Here is a 12,659-nt window from a genome sequence, read left to right as displayed (position 1 = left end):
TTTCTGTTGTCACTAGTTCATTTTGGGTAATTCCAGCAATCTCTTGCCATTTTAAAAGTGAAAGCTTTATTGTACAAGTTTGCTTTCCATCTTTTGAAAAGGAATCTAGTTTCATTTGTTGCATTTACTACAATATAGTATACTAAATGTGCCATGTGGAGCATTTTGTAAGTTGGGACAGGGAGAACACACTTGGGAGAAAGAATGGACATGTGGCCTTTGAGTGAATGTAGGATAAAGTTTGAGGTGTGTTTCTAAGTTGGCTTTAAGAGTTCACAGGTGGGAAGCAAACCCAACTACTAACTGCCACTTACCACCAGGGACTGTGCTATGCATTTTATATGTATTATTTCACCTATTCTTTTAAGTAAGTCTGTGAGATAAATGTTTTTGATATTTTACAGAAGAGCAAACTTAGATCATATATCTGAAATGACTTAACCAATTACTACGGTTAGACCCTGATACCTTTTATTGTTTCCATGATAAGGATGGTATCTTTTAATTTGCGAGTTTTGGACAAACTGTTACACAGCTAAAAGTAGAAACATTAAAAAATTGTTGATTCAAATAATTACATCAACAGTTAAATCAATTTAGGTTTCTACCCCCCTCTTTTAGCCCCCAGTTTAAATACTTTTTATAGGATGTTTTAAGTTGTAAAATAAGAGCGGTTTCATGGCCTTATTGTGTGCAAATGACAGATAAGATGTAAACAGGAGCTGAAACAATTATTTTACCAGAAAATCTTGCTACTATAAGCTCCAATATGCATATTGAAGATGGAGAAGTGGAGCCCCTTAGACTTCATTTGGGTTCTCCATATTGCCATGATCACCTTGTATTAGAGAAACTGTTTTTGTTTGCATTGATTACTTATGTTAAAAGCAAAGTAGTTGATGCCTAGATATTTTGTTATTCAGTCAATAAAATCTATATGAGTAATTCACTTAGTTATGACTTTGTTTTAAAATTGCCAGCCACTGAAGTAACTATGTCAAACTTTGATTAGTACTGATTTTAATTTTTAAAACTATTATAAGTATTTTAACTTTTAAATGTTATAATTGTTTTTTAGATACTGTTCTTTGTTAGCTGCTCAAGTCTTAATCAGAACTCTCATTTAAAAAAAAATTTTTTTTTACATCATTGTTCATTTTTAAACTATTTGCTTCCCCCCATCCCCTCAGCTGTAGTCCCCATAGAATTTCCTTCACCAATGCACCCGTGCACCATCACTGCAGTCCCCTGTGCTCCTCCCTCCCTCCCTCTGATCCCTCTCCCTCCTCCTCCCCTGCAGGATGTCTCTGATTTATAATTGTCTTTTTGCTTTATTGTGTTTTTTACTGTTATTATTATTTTACACTGATGTCTTATTGGGTTCCCCTATATTTGTGCTATAAGTGAAACCATCTGATATTTTTCTTTTTCCTTCTGGCTTATTTCACTGAGCATAATGCCTTCTAGCTCCATTCACATTGCTGCGAATGGCATGAGTTTATCTTTTTTGACTGCTGAATAATATTCCATTGTGTATATATAACACATCTTCTTGATCCAGTCATCTATTTTTGGGCATTTGGGTTGTTTCCAGGTTTTACCTATTATAAATAGTGCTGCAATAAATATAGAGGTACAGGTGTTCCTTTGAATCAATGTTTTTGTGTCCTTTGGGTAGATCCCTAGGAGTGGAATTGCCGGGTTATATGGTAGCTCCATTTTTAGAAGGTTGAGGAATCTCCATATAGCTTTCCATAGTGGTTGGACCAGTTTGCACTCCCACCAGCAATGTAGGAGTGTTCCTTTTTCACCACATCCTTGCCAATATTTGTTGTTGCTTGTTTTTTTGATATGTGCCATTCTTACTGGTGTAAGGTGGTGTCTCAATGTAGTTTTAACTTGCATTTCCCTGATTATAAGGGATGTTGAACATTTTTTCATATGCCTGTTGACCATTTGCATTTCCTCTTTGGAGAAATGTCTTTTAAGTTCTTCTGCCCATTTCTTGACTGGATTGTTTATTTATTTTTTGTTGAGACATGTGCATTCTTTGTATATCTTTGTGATCAGTCCCTTATCAGTTGACTGGAGTGCAAAGATTTTTTTCCCAATCAGTGGGGTTTCTCTCTGTTTTGGTTAATGTCTCTTTTGCTGTGCAGAAGCTTTTCAGTTTGATGTAATCCCAGATGTTTATCTTTTCCTTGACTTTCTTTGCTTTGGTTGATGAGTCTTTAAAGATGTTATTGTGATGTATGTCTTATAGTGTTTTACTTATATTTTCTTCTATATATTTTATGGTTTCAGGTCTTATGTCCAGTTCTTTTATCCATTTTGAGTTGATTTTTGTGCATGGTGAAAGGTGGTGGTCTAGTTTCATTTTTTTGCCTGTGGTGGTCCAGTTTTCCCAGCATCATTTTTTTTATTTTTTTATTTTTATATTCCCCATACAATTGCAACCCCCTGATTTTGACCCCAATCCCACCTTTTCCCGCCCCCCCAAAGTGTGTCTCTTTCCCAGCACCATTTTTTGAACAAACTGTCCATGTTTCATTGCATAGAAATTTCATTTATTAAGGATTAATGTACATGGAAATTATGCTGTTTCTTTAGTGTTAACTTAATGTTTTAATTTTTATATGGGGATTACATATTTTATACTTTATCAAAACCCAGTTAAAAAATTTTGTAAAAAATCGTGTTTGTCTAGTGTTTCCAGTAAATTTTGAATTGCCAGTGGTATCAAGTTGATACCATTCAAAATAAAACACTCCCCCCCAGAAATCAGTAGTTTTCTCTTTGCTATGTGAGAGCAAATTGTCATCTATTACTCATGCCCAAAGTAAAAAAAAAAAAAAGAAGAAGAAAAGAAAGAGGGAGAATGTGAACACATTTCATAGAGTTCTAAACTTTATACTATCTTGAATGGTCCTAAAAGACAAAAACATGAAACATATATCATTTAGAAATGTCTTTCATGTGCATCTGTATTTTGTTAGAGCCATGTGTTTTAGATTCATATTTGTAATTCTTCAAAAATTTGAAACTTTCCTGATACATATGTGATTGTTGCGAGGCATTTGTGATATGTTCATAAAGTATGAGAAATTACAGGCTATGATGAAATATTTTAAGTTGTACAGAAAGTGTATCACTGTGTGACTTTATATTTCTCTTCTACTTACAGTTTTCAATTGAGAATAATTTCATATTTCATTGTATGCTTTTGTTTGTGTTATATGGAACTGATTACTTATTTAAATACTTCACAGACCTGGACTAATGTTCATGAAATCCTGGTATCTTTTGGAAGAAGAGTTTTGTGCTATCCACTTTATCGCCATTTTAAGCTGGTGATAAAAGCCTACGGAGACACTATAAAGATATTACAACTAGGTAAGATACTGTGCTTGCAAATTTGGGAATGAAAGTGTTACAAGTTATAAGTCATTGAGGGTGTAATCATGATTTTGCTTTTTTGTATACATAAATAAGTAATGAAAATTATTCACTTCAATATTTTCCCCTCCAGATATGCAAATAGTCACTCCCTGTAGCTATGTAATTGCTCTTTTCTGAGAAGGTGGAAGGGTAGACAGAAGATGAACTCAGTATTCCAAACTGTTTTATATCAGAGTACATTGCATCATTCAGTATTTTTTGGATTCCTATCATTTTCTATGCACTATGCTAGGATGATGGGTATAGTAATAAATAGATAGATACATCCCCTATTCCTTTGAAGTTTACAGTTTTGTCAGGGAAGACAGATGGTAAATAAGTAGGCAATCCAGAAGAGAATGAAAGCACTTGACTGTGGAAGTATAGTGATCACTAGGCAGAGGCATGAAAACCGGACTTGGAGGTCAGGAAAGACTTCCCAAAGTAAAGCACAGATGCTCTGAAAACTTTGAGTATTGCTCAATCTAATCTGAAAAGATAAATATTTGTTATCTTTAAGCATATGGAAAACCCCAGTTTCTGAAACAAATTCCAGAGTACCCATAACAACATCATTGGCACAGTGTATAATTTCTAAGCTAATGCCTTTAAAAGGGGCAACATACACTTGTCTGTATTAGTTCTGGCACTTATTTAAAAATCACTTTTGGGCCTCCCTGGTTGAGTGCCGCACTGGGAAGCTGTCTGCAGCCTCTGCAGTGCGGGTTCGATCCTGGCTGGCCGGCGAGAATCCCACATGGTGAAGCAGAGCTCTCCTGTCTCTCCTGCTGCTCCCCTCAGCAGTGTATTTCATCAGTCTGCCTGTTCTGTTCCCTGCTCTGTCTCTGGTGAATCCTCTCACCCTCACGCGCATCTGGCCTGTACCCCGAATCTTGTATAAATAAATAAATCTTTAAAAAAAAATCACTTTCAGTACTTCATGGTCATTTCTGGGGACTCTTGTCATTCCTTTTTGCTTATATACAAGTTCTTCTGGGGGCTCAGTTTTCAGACTTCGGAGTAAGAAGGTGTACAGATACAAGTTCTTCTGTGGGTTTAGTTTTCAGACTTCCGAGTAAGAAGGGATAAGAAAGGAAGTAGTCCTTCCCTTTATACCCAGGTGACTTCATTGGCTTGAAGTGAAGAATCATATCTCTAATATTTTGTCCCTCCTAGAGGTATATCTAAATTTTTCCTTGACTTCAGTGTAGCCTATCATCATTTTGGTGGGGAAAAAAAAATCATGTTTGAACTAGATTTTTTTTAAGTGCACAGTAATTGTAAAAATGTATCATAGGTAAATGAAAGATACCTTTTTATTCATCCAATTGGTTTAGACTATCTGTGTTTTATTTGCATTATTGATCATAAGGTAGCAGAGCTATTTTTTTTTAAAGATTTATTTATTTTTATACAAGAACTGGGATACAGGCCAGATGCGCAAAAGAGTAAGAGGATTCACCAGAGACAGAGCGGGGAACAGAACAGGCAGGCTGAAGAAATACACTGCTGAGGGGAGTAGCCGGTGAGACAGGAGAGGTCTGCCTTGCCATGTGGGATTCTCACTGGCCAGCCGGGATTGAACCTGCACTGCAGAGGCTGTGGACAGCTTTACAGTGCGGCACTCAACCACCTGCGCAAGCAGAGCTATTTTTGAGAAATCTCTTTAACAGTGGGAAACAAAGTGCTTTTTGTCCCTACATATTATTATCGCTATTCATCTAAGATATTTCTTGAAATTCAAAAATGACTTTGGAAAATTAATCTACTATAAATGACTGTTGAACTTGAGTTACATGTCACAATTTCTTGTTTAAGTCATACTAGATATTTACTTATTATTCATATTTTTGTACAATGAGAATGCAGTTTGAGGTTATCCTGTTAAATCATGGTCTCCAGATGGAAAACTGGTAACACTCCCATGTATACATGCACATGCATATACACATGTGCTCACATGTGCACGTGCTCGCACACACACAATTACTTGTTATTTTTTATTCTGGGACATAATCTAGTTCTCTGGATTTTTATTTGAAAAGTAATCAGTTCTGTGATTGCATAACCAAAAATAAATTTGATTGCCCTGGCTTGCACTGTAATCAACTGCTCAAACAGTTTTAGTGGGTTAGAACTGAAATTTAGACTTTTCATCATTATCAGTTTGACAAGAAATAATCTTGTCAGCTGTGTCGTGATAGCACCAGAAAACTTTAGATAACATACTGGAGGCCTGTCTGCTGAAAATGAATCTGAACCCTCTATAAACCATACACAGTATGTTCTGTGGCTAAAAACAGGTCATAGCTAGCTGGTGTCGAAACAGAGCTGGATTGTCTAGAATTCATGCCATAAGCTATGGGGATGGGAAACTCTGTATGATGATTGTAATCTGTATTTGTACAGGTGGATTGCATAGGGATGCCATTATTGTAGTCGAAGAGCCTTGCATGTTTGAACACCCCATCATTTAAGTGTATATCACTCTAGTTTGGCCTTTGTTGCCTTCAAGAATGTATTCATGCATACTTTTAACTCAAAATGCAATCACAGCAATCACTTTTTATTATAAAGGTCAGTGTAGTGCTTCCATAGTTGAAAGTAATAATTCTTTTCCCAGAAAAAATACTGATCTTAAATGGAAGAATGAGCTTCCAAAAACCTGTGTAGAAAGACTTCAGAATCTACAGGGTATTTCATTACAACTGATTTACTAAAATCTGAGTTTGGAGGACACCACCTATAAGATAGCAGAATAGGGAGGTTCTGATAAACCTCTCTCCTAAGTATAACTATAGAAAAACTAAATTTTGTTCTCAGAAAATTTCACCAGTATATTGCTGGCAATAAGAAAACTGAAACATGAGTATCTTTCTCTGAGATCGGGGACTCGCTGTTGGGGTGGAACAGGGAGACAATGAAGAAGTTACTGCCAAGTTGGCGGTCCTACCACTCAGATGATTAAGCTAGGGACTGGGCACAAACTGAACCAGTGCACAGAGTGTGCACAGAGAACTTTTTTCAGTGACGGTAGAGTTCAGGCCTACATAGACACAGGCACTGGAACTATTGTTTCAGTGGCAGAGAAACTGGCTACTCACAATGCCAACAGTAGAGAGCCCTGCCCCTCCCTGATGGGAGAACTGAGAGAGAAACCAACTGCACACTCTACACCCCAAAGAGCACCAGCAGGAATCTGGGCTCTGTTAACAGTGAACAGTGTTTCCTTTGCAGATCTAGGGACGAAGTGCAGAACTATTTGCCTAGAAAACTCTCCCCACCAAGACTGAGGCCTAGTCTGGGGAGTCCAGCATCCCCTTTGGTCCTCTCCTGCCACCAAGTTAAACAAAAAAGATAAAACTAAAGCCACAGTGCACCAAATGGAAAAACCAAATAAGGGAATACGTATGCCTAGGATGGAAAAGCTGAGAAAGAAGATATAAATCCAGAGACCTCTATAAAGGACACAGAGTTTGAGGACCTAATGTTTCACAATTAAAAAAAAATCAGCAAGATCCTAGCAATTCAGTCAAATGCAGAAAATCAGGTATGGGATCTTAGAAAAAGGCCCAGGAACAAAAAGATTTTTCACTAAAGAGATTGAAGATATTCAAACAAACAAAAGAGACAAATGTGGAAAGCATATTAAGTAAGTTTAAACTAGCAGAGGACAGAATTCTATAATTGAAGATAAAAATGCTCACGTGACCCAAGTGTAAGAAGAAAGAGGGATAAGGGTTAGGGAAAAGAAGAAGCTCTATGAGAAATGTCATACTTCATTAGATGATGGATATTCTAGATGGTGAGAGAGCGAGCAGGGAGTAGTGACTCTATTCAAAGAAATTACAGCTGTAAACATCCCAAACCTAAGGAAAGAATTAAACGTGGATGTCCAGGAAGCCAAAAGAGCAACTGAATTTCTAAAAGCAAAATGACCTAAACTTGTTAAATTATAGAGTCAACAATAAAAAATGCTAAAGACTGCTAGGCAGATAAAGATGAAACATACAAAGGTACCTTTATCAGATTTTCATCAGATTTCTTACAGATAGATACACTCAAGGCAGTGGAATGGCATATTTAGAATTCTAAAGATTTATTTATTTGTGCGTACAAGAGCTGGGGTACAGGCCAGAGATGTGGTGGGTAAGAGGATCCACCAGAGACAGAGTGGGGAACAGAACAGGCAGAATGACTGAAATACACTGCTGAGGGGAGCAGCAGGTGAGACAGGAGAGGTCTACACCATGTGGGTTTCTCCCTGGCCGGCCGGGAATTGAACTTGTGCTGCAGAGGCTGCAGATTACTTCATAGTATGGTGCTTAACCCCTTGCACCACCAGGGAGGCCCCGTATTTAGAATTCTAGAAGATAAAAACCTCCAGCCAAGGCTATTATCTTTCAAAATTGTCATTTAAATGATGGGGAAATAATGACTTCCCCAGACAAAAGTTAATTGAGTTTGCCACTACTAGTCCTGCCCTACAAAAAATGTTGAATGGAGGTCTTCTGAATGAAAAGAAAAATAGAAGGACACAAAACATTGAGTTAGTGTTAAATAGTAAAATGGAATCAGAAGGATAAAGAATAATAATATTGACAATAACAAAATATTAGGAAAAAGAAAAGGATAGAAACAGTATAAAATGACAATGAGTTGATACCTACAAAAATTGCACTCTTTTAGATATAGTCCAATATTTCCTTCATAGAAATCATAAGACAAAACCTGGAATAGAGAGGTATAGAAGAAGAAATGAGGAAACTTGAGAGAAACACCAGGGAAAGCCATCCAAGTATAAAGGCAGATAGAAACACATGGAAAAAGACATAACAAAAAGGTAAAATAACCAAAAAGCAAAAGAAAGAATGGTAATAAATAAGCCTTATATATTAATAATCACCTTAATGTGACTGTTTTGAACTCACCAATTAAAAGACATATCAATAAGCAAGAAAAATCTGAAATAAACTTTACATAGAAAGAAACTAGCATTTTACTCAGTAGTGAAGAGCGAAAAGTGTTTCCTCTAAGCCCATGGACAAGATAAGGATGTTCGCTTTCTCTACTGCCATACAACACATTATCGAAAGTCTTAGCCAGAGCATTTAGGCCAGAAAAAAGACATGAAAGAAATCTAAATTGCAAAAAAAAGAAGTGAAACTATCAGTATTCACAGATGGCATGCTGCAAACATAGATAACCTAAAAGACTACAAAAAATCTACTAGAATAATAATACAGTAAAGTCACAGGATGCAAAATCAGTACAAAAAAATCTGTAGCAATTTATATGCAGACCATGAATTAGAAGAAAGAGAAATTAGGATGCTCTCCTGCCTGCTTGTGACTATGCAGGTGTTTCGTCTCACAAACCTTTTTCCCTTGCAAAACAGTAGTGGAAGCTCTCTGTCAGCATGTGTCTATACAGGTGTCTCTCTCTTTCTTTCTCCTTTTCCTAATAAACCTATCCTTTTGAAATGTAAGCAAACAAAAAAATTAAGAAAATTGTATCATTTATAACTACACCAAAAGGAATGAAATACCAAAAGGGAGTAAATTTAACAGCAAATGAAGGATCTGTACACAGAAGTGTATGACAACGTCAAAGGAAATTAAAGAAGACACAAAGAACGAAATGGAAAGATATCCCATATTCATGGATTGGAAGACTACATTGTTGAAATGGCCATATTACCTAAAGCAACTTACAAATGCAACACATTATCAAAATCCCAGTAACATTCCTCGAAGAAATAGAGCACACAGTTATAAAATGTGTTGCGACAAGAGATTCTGAATGACCAAAGCAATCCTGAGAGAAAAAAAGCAAAATAGACCTATTATACTTCCTGACTTCATACTATCACTACATAGTGATAGTAATCAAAACAGTATGTTTTATTGGCACAAAAACAGAAATACAAATGAAAGGGATAGAATTGAGAGCCCAGAAGTAACCTCACACAAATATGGACAGTTAATCTTTGACAACGGAGCTGTAAGCATACAGCAGAGAAAGGAAGATATAACATCATGACTTTTCTGACAGTGCACTATTTCACAATGGATTAAAGACTTATATACAAGGAGGGGGCGGAGCAACATGGCGGCGAGGAGACGCTGCGAGTAAGAGTAAGATCTCCCATTAAAAAAAGTGAATAGGGAGGAAAAGCAGCAGGTCCCAGTGAGAACTGGGCCACGGAAGATAAACGGGTGACGCCAGCGAACTGCCCGAAGAAACTGGCCATAAAAGAGGACTAGAAGGGAGGGAAGCACAGAACCCTGCTCCCCTCCCCCGCCCACAGAGGCGGCACTCTCCGACCCCGCAGAGAGGAGGAAACAACAAACCAAAACGGCCCACAAGAACAAACGAGGCAGCAAGCGGGACTGGGAGCGGAAAGGAACTATTGCAGCCACCACACCCCGTGAACGGGAGCTGAGGCGAACCCTGCAGGATCCGCCGCGGCGGTGAGCGAACGGCTCCGGGCGCCATTAGAGAAGAACAAAGACCCCGGGAGACGCGCACACAGCCCGGGCTGCCGGTAAGCTGGCGCGGAAACGCGGAGTGCTCGGCGCGCTTGAAAAGCAAGTGCAGACCGGGATCGCGGCTGCCCAGGTCCCCGCGCCTGCCACCTAGGCTTGCGGGGAGACTACCTAGGCTTGCGGGGAGACGCGCGGAGGTCCTCACTGAGGTGAAGGTCCCTCCCTGAGTAAGCAGGATCCAGGCGCCCAGGCACGGGAGCTGTGCAAAAGGCGCCATTCCCGCGCCACTGAACTGGGCTACAGCCCGCGTCCTGGAACTGAGGGCTTTGAACTGAGACCTGGGGCACGAAAATTCGGGGCGTGGTTTCTCCACGACGGTGGGGCACAAGGCAGACACAGCACCCCAAAGCTGTTGAGGTGTACTCTACCATTCCCGCTCTGTTCTCTGTCCCACGGGGTGGGGGGAGGCGAAAAACAGCCCCCCAAGGACAATAGGAGAGATCTCTGGCGCCACCTAGCAACCAGGAAAAAAAAAAGTCACTAACACCCTATAAAACAGGACATTTCTTAAGACTGCTTGAAAAGGGCAGAAGGTTTCTGGAGGACCCAGTGGCCAGCCGGGAAGTTATTCCACGCCAGGCCCCTTCCGACCAGCAGTCTGAGCCCACAGAGGGAGCAGGCACCCACGTCCGGGGCAGACCGGGTGCGCAGAAGAGTGTGCCTGAAACCGGAGGCGCAGGGACTGCATCCCGCTTCGCCATTTGAGAACAGGGACATTTCTTCAGTAAAAACTGCCTAAAACCAGCAGAAAGCTCCCCCAGAAGACAGAGATGGCTCCTGGAAGAGCCAGAGGGGAGCGGAGAAGTTCACCCAAGATGTCAGTCAGTCCGAGCAACACAGTGTCCCAACGCATACGACAAATTAGAAAACAGTAGGGAGTAGAAGAACCACACGCAACCTAACAACTCCTCAGGAAAGAAGCACACCACAAAAAGAAAACCACTCCCCAGATTGCAACGACAGCAACTTGGAAGAACTTCTGAGCCTTCCAGAAAGAGAATTTAAAATTGCCATGATTAAAAAAGTGATAGATCAGAAGAAGGAAATTGAGTCCCTAAAGAGGGAAGTAAGAGAAATGCAGGAGATCAAAGAATTAATGGAGGAACTAAAGAACTCTGGGAAAAGCAATGAAAGCAGAATAGATGAAATGGAAGAACGAATAAGTAATCTTGAAGACACAGAAATAAAAAGAACCAAAACAGAAAAGGAAAGAGAAGTACGAAGAAAAAGAATGAAGAAAGACTTCGGGAACTATCTGACTCCATGAGGAAAGGAAATATAAGAGTTATAGGAATTCCAGAAGGAGAGGAGAGAGATGTAGGAACAGAGAAAATATTCATGGATATAATTGAAGAGAACTTCCCAAATGAGAAGAAGGAGCTGAAAATTGATATACAAGAAGCAAGAAGAACACCAAACTTCCACGACGAAAGGAAAAACACAGCAAGACACATAATAGTAAAGCTCCCAAGAATCCAGGACAAGGAAAAAATAATGAAGCTGACAAGAGGGAAGAAACAGATAACATTCAAAGGAAAACCAATCAGGCTGACATCAGACTTCTCTGAAGAAACACTACGGGCAAGGAGAGAGTGGAGGGACATAGTCAACAGACTCCAAGAAAACAGATGCCAACCAAGAATACTCTATCCCGCAAAGCTCTCTTTCCTCCATGAAGAAAGAATATGGACCTTCCCAGACAAAGAGAAACTCCGGAATTTCATTGCGACTAAACCCCCACTCCAAAAAATACTACAAGGAATCCTAAAGCCAGAACCTCAGAGGGACGAATAACAACGAAAGAAGACCAAAAAAAAAAAAAAGTTATTAAAAGAATAAATAAATAAAATCAAAGGAAAGACAAACATAATGGCAAATACAGATGCTAACATATCAATATTAACTCTAAATGTAAATGGACTAAACTCTTCAATAAAAAGACACAGAGTTGCAGCCTGGATTAAGAAACAAAACCCAACCTTTTGCTGTCTCCAGGAAACACATTTAGCTACAAAAGATAAAAATAGGCTCAAAGTCAAAGGATGGAAAACAATCCTACAAGCAAATGGGCCAAAAAAGAAAGCAGGAACAGCTATACTTATATCAGATAAAACAGACTTCAAACTCAAAAAAATAAAAAGAGACCCCAATGGTCACTACATTATGATTAAAGGGACAATACTTCAAGAAGAAATAACACTCATTAACATATACTCACCAAACGAAAGAGCACCAAAATATATCAGACAACTGTTGTCCTCTCTGAAAACAGACATCAGAGAAAACACATATGTAGTGGGAGACTTCAACACACCACTATCAACAATGGATAGATCAACAAGACAAAAAATAAGTAAAGAAACTAAAGCTCTAAATAAGGACCTAGAGCATTTGGGCTTAACAGACATCTATAGAACACTAAACCCAAAAAAAACGGAGTACACATTTTTCTCAAGCGCACACGGATCATTCTCCAGGATCGATCACATACTGGGGCACAAGACAAACATCAACAGATACACCAAGATTGAAATCATACCAACCATCTTTTCTGACCACGAAGGCATCAAACTAGAAATAAATCATAAAAAGAAGGCAAGGAACTATCCTACCTCATGGAGATTAAAAGCCACACTACTGGAAGACCACTGGACTAACGAGGAGATCAAAGAA

General features: G+C 38.9%; 1 protein-coding gene across 5 annotated transcripts in view; it reads left to right on the top strand.

The window, feature by feature from the left end:
• The window catches only part of SHQ1 (SHQ1, H/ACA ribonucleoprotein assembly factor), a 141,905-nt gene that overhangs the window by 52,857 nt on the left and 76,389 nt on the right, over nucleotides 1–12,659 (top strand). For all 5 annotated transcript variants that reach the window (XR_005121881.2, XR_005121882.2, XR_005121876.2 and 2 more), the window contains one exon: nucleotides 3,270–3,393. Coding sequence is in view for 2 of the 5 variants with exons in the window: in XM_037492829.2 (XP_037348726.1) it covers nucleotides 3,270–3,393 (124 nt within the window). In the remaining 3 variants the exon portion in view is untranslated. The remainder of the gene's footprint in view (nucleotides 1–3,269; nucleotides 3,394–12,659) is intronic.

This window comes from Talpa occidentalis, unplaced genomic scaffold, assembly GCF_014898055.3.
Source record: "Talpa occidentalis isolate TD23 unplaced genomic scaffold, MPIMG_talOcc4v2.1 talOcc4.10, whole genome shotgun sequence".
Taxonomy (NCBI): domain Eukaryota; kingdom Metazoa; phylum Chordata; class Mammalia; order Eulipotyphla; family Talpidae; genus Talpa; species Talpa occidentalis.
Note: the sequence above shows the minus strand (reverse complement) of the source record. Positions and strands in the feature narration are given on the sequence as shown.